This window comes from Sinocyclocheilus grahami, unplaced genomic scaffold (assembly GCF_001515645.1).
Source record: "Sinocyclocheilus grahami isolate Dianchi unplaced genomic scaffold, SAMN03320097.WGS_v1.1 scaffold302.1, whole genome shotgun sequence".
Classification (NCBI taxonomy): domain Eukaryota; kingdom Metazoa; phylum Chordata; class Actinopteri; order Cypriniformes; family Cyprinidae; genus Sinocyclocheilus; species Sinocyclocheilus grahami.
The window spans coordinates 1732032-1740957 of record NW_015505481.1 but is presented as its reverse complement, the minus strand read 5'-3'; the positions used below and the strand labels follow the sequence as shown (position 1 = coordinate 1740957).

General features: G+C 34.9%; 1 protein-coding gene across 5 annotated transcripts in view; it reads left to right on the top strand.

The window, feature by feature from the left end:
- Window positions 1–2627, top strand: part of LOC107601289 (contactin-associated protein 1-like) — a 28401-nt gene extending 25774 nt beyond the window's left edge. For 3 of the 5 annotated variants that reach the window (XM_016293430.1, XM_016293427.1, XM_016293429.1), the window contains 2 exons: window positions 675–719; window positions 1972–2627. In XM_016293430.1, the coding sequence (XP_016148916.1) occupies window positions 675–719; window positions 1972–2171 (245 nt within the window). In that variant the 3' untranslated portion in view covers window positions 2172–2627. Of the gene's footprint in view, window positions 1–674; window positions 1128–1971 lie in introns of those variants that run through there. The other 2 variants (XM_016293426.1, XM_016293428.1) reach the window with 1 other exon arrangement.
- The last annotated feature ends 6299 nt before the right edge of the window (window positions 2628–8926 follow it).

Here is an 8926-nt window from a genome sequence, read left to right as displayed (position 1 = left end):
TAAAAAAAAAAAAAAGCCACTGCACAAAACAAATCCCAGCCAGGTCCGTCACTTTTTTGGGTCCCCTTGAAACATTTCCGTTGTGGTCCGTGCTATTTGCAGCGTGTTTCTTCATTTGCATGTGTTGTGAGGATTTGCAGCGAGTCTGTTGTCAAACTGATGAAGATGTTTTCTTAATTTGCTGGAGTTTTTTAAATTTGCATGTGTTTTCTTAAGTTGCAGCGTGTTGAGCTCTCTCGGCCACCGTAATTTTCAATTATGATAATAACACGTTTTTTTGAGGAGCAAGCAAGCATATTAGAATGATTTTGTAGAATCATGTGACACTGAAGAATGGAGTAATGGCTGCTGTTGCTTTTTTTTTTTTTACTGTAAATTTTGTGATCAGATAAATGCAGCCTGGTCAGCGTGAAAATAATTCTTTCACAAACATTTAAAATCTGACCTCAAAACATTTGAATGGTAGTGAAAGTAAATAAGTGCAGGGTGAAGTAAAGATATGGTCACAAAGATATGGTCCAATGTATTTACTTGTGAGCAAGTTATTAGTGTATGTACTGTAAAAGGATTTGTTTTAAACAAATGTATTTTTTTACTCTTATAGTATATGATTATTGTACTTTACACTGTGATTAAAAGTTGTTTTTAACCCTCAATTTTTTTTTTCTTTTTAGTCTTTTATTACATTCATGATGATGTTACCCCACCTTGGATGACGCGTAAGTTTACAGTCACACTCATTTTATTATCTTGTTTTAAAGCATATATAGCACTGTTTTTTAATTCCTGTCAGATTTCCACCATCCTCCTAATAAAAGTGACAAAAATCCCCCCCCAAATTTTTTCAAATATATTTATACTAATGTATTCTGTTCTTCTTGCTTTTCCTTGTCTTTTATTCCTATTCAGCATTTCAGCCAGACCTGCAAATCATGCTGATCTTCTCTGTTTGTGATGCTGCTAAAACCTGTTTTTAAAATCCTCTTAATTTGCCGAACACAGGATTAGGGAACATTCATGGGAATATAAGCGTCTGCATAAAGACGGTCTTTTGCACGTGACAGAAATTTGGTATGATCAGTGATAAAACGTCATATAAGGATAATATACTGTATGTGGAATAAATCAAGGTGTAATAAGCGTCAGATATTTACAAATGACCATATTTCAAAATATGTCACTGTTACATTAATGTTAAATTATTATTATTATTATTATTTTATTCTATTATAATACTAATGAGATCATTTAAAAATTAAAGACTCATCAAAACAATACAATAAGACCATTTTTCAAACTGAACACTTACATTTTCCTAAAGAGATTTATCAGAATCCTTGCTCGTCATATGCAATTATCCATCATTGCTTCACTCAAATCCTCTTTTTTTTCTAACTGTCTGATTGTCATTTATTTTCCAGGATAAACAAGACTTGTTTCTCCTACACACCCCCCCACACACACACACTCACACACACACTTAATCCACTTTACCAACAATTCTCCCAAAAATGACCATTCTGTCATCATTTGCTGACTCTCATGTTGTTCCAAGCCTGTATACTGTTATTTTGTGGAACACAAATAATCTTTATGCTGCTCTTTTCCATAATAACAATAGTGACCACCTCAAAGTGAACTTTGGTAATCATAAAAATAATCCATATCAGTTTGGTTGCATGGAAATTCTCTATTTGTGTTTCACAGAAAAAACATGACAGTATACAGGTTTGGAACACCACAAGAGTAATTAAATTATGCCGAAAATGTTCATTTTTGGGTGAACTATCCCTTTAAAACTTATGAGTACATTTGAGCTGACAGTCAGCAGTCTCTTCTGTCAATTCTGCAACATGATACAAATTATGTTTAAGCCATAATTTGTAGACGGCTCAACTAGAGCACAGTAAGAGTATTAAGCTTAATGCTAACAACTGCTCTCTCTCTCTCTTTGTGTCATTTTCTCCACAGTAATCGTGACAGTGTCTCTGATGCTGCTCTTCCTGATCCTGTACGGCCTCTACATTTACCTGTACAGGTATAAAGGCAGTTACCACACTAATGAACCGAAGCAGCTGGAGTCCCCCAGCTCCGCTCGGCCCCTCACTGATACTCTGCGCAAGGATAGAAAGAACCTGCCGGAAATACAGGAGGAAAGTCCCAATGAATAACACAGACTGAGAAATGTCTGGAGGAAAAGAGAGGAGTGCTGGTGATTATGAGGGAGGTAAATGGTGAAGACTGAGGAATGAGTTGCAAATGTGATTTTTTTAATGTATCTTTTGCCTTTATGGTAATGTAACTATATTTATTTTTCTGTCCCATTATTTGTACAGTGTAATCTGATATTTGGTGCTTTTGGCAGGGTTCAAAATAAGCAGGCTAGAGACAATTTACCATCTGATCAATGAGCACTAGCAGTGCAGGCCGACTGAAGTGCCTCAGCAACATTACAAGAAACTTTGAAAGATCGATCCAGGGTTCCCACGGTCATAGAGATATCAGGAAATATCAGGGTATTTAAGAACTGTGATTTCCAGGCCTAGAAAACAGTATTGGAAATGATTACAATCATGGAAAAGTCTTGGAAATGCGTGTTGTAAATATATATTTATATAGTCATGACCATCACAATTATATTTTATTGGTTAGAAATTAGATTTTTGTGTGGAAATTGTTTTTACAAAATCATTATTATTTTTAAATATCATAAACAACTGGAAAAGTCGTGAAAATTAATAAAATCTTAATTCACGTTCATTTCTGTAGTCTGTAATATAAATCTTTGTAGTTATGCCCATCTCAAAAATATTTTATTGGTTACAAATTCACTTTTTGTGAATGCAATCTCAATAAAAACGTTTTAAAAATCTATCTTTTTTTTATCACAATTGGCTGGGAAACCAGAAAAATTAAAATTGATTAAAAAATCTTGAAAAGAAGAAATTCCTGTAGTCAGAATAAATCTTTTTTAGTTATGCCCATAAAATAAACAGCATACTGTAATACAAATCTGTATTTAAAAAAAATCATAAATTACTGGAAAAAATTGAAAATGAATTGGTGTAAGGGTGTGGGAACCCTGTATATACTAAGTGAAAGTTTTGGCTCATTATTGTGTGTACTGGCAGAAGTAGTGTGTTCGATAGCCATGTTGTTGTGTTCATGAGAGAATCCACACAAAATGCAAAACAACAACCTTCAGAGTACAGTGCTTGGAAAATGTGATCTGTTTTAACATCACTGAAACTTCATTAACGTATGGAGGAATTAGCTCAGACATAGCTAATGGTATATAAGTATTTACATGTGACCCTGGAGCACAAAACCAGTCTCAAGTCGATGGGGTATATTTGAAGCAATAGCCAAAAATACATTGTTTGGGTCAAAATTATATATATTTTTTTTATGTCAAAAATCATTAGGACATTAAATAAAGATCATGTTCCAGGAAGATATTTTGTAAATTCCCTACCGTAAATATATTCAAACGTCATTTTTGATTAGTAATATGCATTGCTAAGAACTTTATTTGTACAACTTTAAAGGCGATTTTCTCAATATTTTATCATTCCTGATATTCCAATAGTTATATCTCGGCCAAATAATATCCTGTCCTAACAAAACATACATCAATGGAAAGCTTATTTATTCAGCTTTCTGATGATGTTATTGACCCTTATGACTGGTTTTGTGGTCCAGGTTCACATATGTGTGTTTTACTACTGTCTAAAATTGGTTGCAGCGCGTATAAGAGATGAAGAGTCAATGGCATTGAATGGCTTCAGCTTCTTTAGAGCACAATGACATTAATGTGCTGAACAATAATGTCTCTGGGGAAATATTATTTCTGTGGCATATCAAAAACTGCAGAAAGGTGTTTTTGTGATAGTAGCCATGTTACATCTTGCTTGTGAACAGCATTATGTGGTATAAGATTCATAAAGATTGGGATATTTTTTACCTACCACACAGTAGGCCTCATGAAACAAGCAGAAGGAATTTTAGCTCCATGAAAGATTTACATAGAAATGTTTCTTGACTAAAGCCCAGTTGTGTTGTACTGTATGTCTCAGGGTTGGTAACGGCATGGCATAGAGAGCTACATGTTCTTCTCACTGCTGCTCCAGCAACACACACCAGCCTTTTCAAGCCGTTCGCTAGACTTTTTGACTCTGAAATAACGTTTCAGTTTATACAAACCTAACAGTACATGAATGAGGGCAGGTAAAAAAACTGTGTTGTGTTTGAGAGTGTGTCTGATTATAATGATGCCACAGATCAGTGTTTGGAGTTGAAGCTTGTCTTTTCAAGAGAGTTCTTCCTGTGGGCCAAAGCAAAGCGATATAGTTTCTTATAATAGAGTATAATGATGTCATACTTCTGTTCAGTCTACATCGTATTCATATCACGTGATTGATGATGAAGCATTTTAGACCAGTGATTCCCAACAAGGATGTCAAATATATATATATAAACTTATTGGAATATCTTTTTTCAGTTAATTTTTAAGGAGAAAAAAAAACTTGTAATGTGTGCAAGTTTTATATTTTTGTGGTGTTTTTCATCCATAATTCAGGTTTTTCTTTGAATTAATTTATAAGTGATGATGGGGTAATTTTTCCTTATTTGATGGGTCTATTGGCTACATAAGAAAAAAAAACTGTTTGGGAAACACTGTTTTAAACAGTCTGCACTTTTTATGGTGTGGAGCTTCTGTGGGCTGAATGTGTTCACTTGTAATTGTGGAGCCTATAATCTACATATTGATCAGAAAAAGGATCAACAATAACAGAAATACTAAAATAGCATCTTTAGAATATTAGAGGAACAGCAACCTTAATGTGTTATGGTGGTTTGTTACAGGTAGATTTTGGACAGAAATAATCATAAAGCAGCTGATATTTTTTACACGAGGTCACATATGAAAGCTTTCTCGGCATGAAACACTGAGCAGTTCAGCACAAGTCTGATTATCGAGGTCAAGAGGCTTTCACACATCACAGACGGGCAGTGGATGAAAGACTCCCATGTATAAAGTCATGGTTTTTATACATTCATTCATGTGTTTGCTGTAGGACACCATTATTGCTGCTGCTGCTGCTTCTTAGCTGTTTTGATGGCGGTCTTACCAAGAGTTTAGAGCACTTCCATCATCTTTCCAGATGTAAAATGAGCTATTAAAACAAAAGAGCAAATAAGGTAGAACACATCTTTAGAAGCTATGCATTTTGCATGACTACTGCACTTTTCATCGAAATGCAATACGAAAAAGAAGAATCCGCTGCTTCCAGTGCCAGGCACATGTTCTTTAGTCTGTTTCTTTAACAGAGCCATAAGAGCTTTTATCAAAGAGATCACATAATATTCACCCACAGATTATGCTGTTTATGTATATGTATAAATAAAGTGTACTTCTCTTTTTATCATTCTAATTTGTACAAAAAAGGCAGGCATGCGAGAGTGTTTTGAATAGGTGAGTACTGAATGAATAAGTCCAGCTTTAACCTCATGACCTCTGCCAGGTTTTGTCTTGTTTTTATTCTTTTGTTTTATGTATCCCTCATTCTTTTACTTCTTCCCTTCTATCGTCCTCTAAACCAGTGGAATATGGACTTTCAATTCATTTTTACTTTGAAGAGTGTCTTGAATGAAGAATGAAATGCTACTGTAAAGAAATATTAAATTTAACAGGGACAAACACCTCTCAAGAGTCTCTTCCTACTTGACATTTTCTTTAAAAACTATACAGTCGGTATAAATGAGTGAACACCAACACCAAAGTTTGGTAATGCTCAGACAAAAGTAAATGTAACCCACAGTCTGTTCCAGATGAATGTTAATGTCAAATGAGAAGCAAGCGGACTGAGTAAATTACAGTGATTGAGGGCTGGTATTCAGCACTAGCTCGTGTGATGTATGTTTGTATAAATGAGGTATTGTGTGTTAATACTGCAGCTAATAGGAGAGTTACCTCATTGACATACATTTGACTGAATGTTTGAAGAAAACAACATCACTTATTAGCACACATGGAGGTCCATTTGTTTCATTTGAAGAAATGTATTACTTAATACGCGACCTTCACCTCTGTTTTGTAGGGTATTGTCTTTTTTTCATTTTACATTTAATGACTTTTTTCATGTACATACTGTATAAATGCACTAATTCACTGTGAAGCATTTTCTTCATCTTTTCCAAATGCACTACATATGTAATTCAAGTCCTATTTGAACAAATCTGAAATCTTGTAGGCCATTTTTCTTGTGGATAAACTTTAAGAATTCCACTCTGCCTGACATGTCGGTGACAATAGTAGCTGTATGTACCTTTTGTGCAAACAGCCAACTTTGTTAACAGTGGCTATTTCATGAACCTAACCCACTGTTTCTCAGGCAATTTATCCATAGTGCAAATAACATTGATTTTTTAAACACTTTTTTAAAGTAGCATCTATCACTATTTGCACTGTAAACAAGATGCTATTTGTTGCTATTTGTACTTGGTGCAAACATACCATTTAGGTAAAATACCCTTTAAAGGGGTCATATAATGCTACATGCACTTTTACAAGTTGTTTGAACTGTTTCACCGCTGGAGCAGATGTAGACAAGAATGACTCCAAAGCGATTGAGGTATCCTGTTGTTGGATGTAATAATGAACATAGCAGTCGTCATTTACTCCCGACATCTGAGCCGCTGAAGACGCAGTGGATTTTGTTCTTTTTTGAAGGGAATGTGCCCCCGATCTACATAAATGCGTCTATGTTCGCGCAAATCATTCGTGATCCAGCTTCACCTACAGAAGAAGTGAGTGTAAGGTTTTTTTAACGAATCTTTGCAAATCGCCTTTCCTAATAATGTGCTAATTAGCAAGTTTCACGATGAATGCAGCTAATGTAAACAGGCTCTCTGAGAGTAGCTCGGAAGAGAGAGGCGGGGTCAGCAGAGCTCATTAACATTTAAAGGAAAATGCTACAAATCTGCATGCTCTGAAAAGAGCTGTTTTTGACGGTAAAAGAAAAGGTGTTTTTGACACTACCATTGAGAAGTTTTAACCAAACTATGTTACAGACTTTTCATTAAGACCCTAAAGAATCATATCAACTTGTGGAAAATGGGCATCCTATGAACCCTTTAAAGGTATGGGGTCAATAAGATTTTTTTCAAGGCTGCATTAATTTGATCAAAAGTGACAGTTAAGTGAATAAATAAATATATATATATATATATATATATATACACACATACACACACACTGTAGGTAATAACATGTTAAGTGCCGTCCATTATTTAGTCGTAAATAAGGTACAAAGATGTACCTTTTAGCTTTTGCCATGACAGCTTCGTACCTTTTTTCCGAGAGTATAATATTTCACTGTATTTACTGATGTTTTGGTCAAATAAATGCAGCCTTGGTGAGCATGAGACTTAATTCCAAAACATAAAAAAATTGTACACCCCAAACCTTTGAACGGTACAGTAAACTGCATCTGCTGAGGGTAAATGAATACTGCGTACATTATTTGTTATATTATTTGTTATCATTGTGATCTCAATGATCTTTTATTACCACTGTGCTCTTGAGGTTGATTCAGGGGAACTGCATGTTCTGTGAATGCAAAGCATTTGCCAAAATAATTCCCATGAAAATCTCAAAAGTTAAAGTTGAACTAGTTTCATGGAATCTGACAAAATAATGGTATCCTCTTACAAGCAGGAAATTTCAGGTTTGTGGCCAGGTGTGACAAGGTGTTCATTTTGAGTTTTCCTAATTCTTTAGTTCTGGTTTTGTTTGTGTCAACCTCATTGTAAATGACCATGACTGTGTAGAATCAACACAAATCCCTAATGACGCTTTAATAAAAGAAGCCTGAAGGAAAGACAAACTCTGAGGACTCTTTCTATAATGGATTCCAGATAGGTGCATATCTTGTTTTTGTCATTCGACAAAATTCATGTCTGATAGAGTTAAGTGTATCCAACATATATACCTGCTTTTAAATGCATCTGAAAATCCAATTACACTTGCCTTTTTCAGAAAGCTCAGTGTTTTTGGATAAAAAAATATTTCAGATAAAAATGTAACTACAGTATTGTTTTTTCTTTTACAGCTTTTCAAAATTATTGCCCATATTTGTATTTAGTGGGCATATGAAATGCAGTTACGATTCTAGGGCATGTTAAACAAATATGATCATTTGGTTTAGTTCTTTATTTTACATCAAATGTAACATATGACAGTGAAACCCAAACCCTAACCCTTGTTAGGCCGATTTTGTACACTCTTCAAAAAGTCTACTAAACAAATGTAATTTAAGTCACTCTTTAGCTCACAGTTCACATTCAGTCTGTCGGTTTCTATGGTTACTTGTTTTGTTTATTTCAACAGAACATTAACAATATTTGACCCCATACAGTTTACACAGAGATGAAGATTAACTGCCTTAGTGCTATGTTAGCTAGAATGCTAATCTCTGACAACATGAGCCAGCTTTGTGCAATACAGCAAGCAGCTTACAGCTGAAAGAGAGAGAGAGAGAGAGAGATAGATAGATAGAAGAGGTGTGCACATTACAGTAACAGGTTAACATCAAATGACACCAGGTTGCAGACGAGTTTACTGAAGTTTGTTCTAAAGAGAGAAGATACTGACCTGACTGACTATAAGTGCAAATGTAACTATGAAATACTGCTTGATGTTTTGCACAACAGAATATTCTGACCAGAAACAATGACGGCTAAGTGTCATGCATTCAGTTTGCAGTTACAGTATATATATTGAGCATATAGAGCAGGGTTCCTCAAATCTTACCCTGGAGGGCCAATGTGCTGCAGAGTTTAGCTCCAACCCTGATCAAACTCACCTACCTGTGATTTTCTAATAATCCTGAAGACATTGATTAGCATGCTCAGGTGTGTTTGA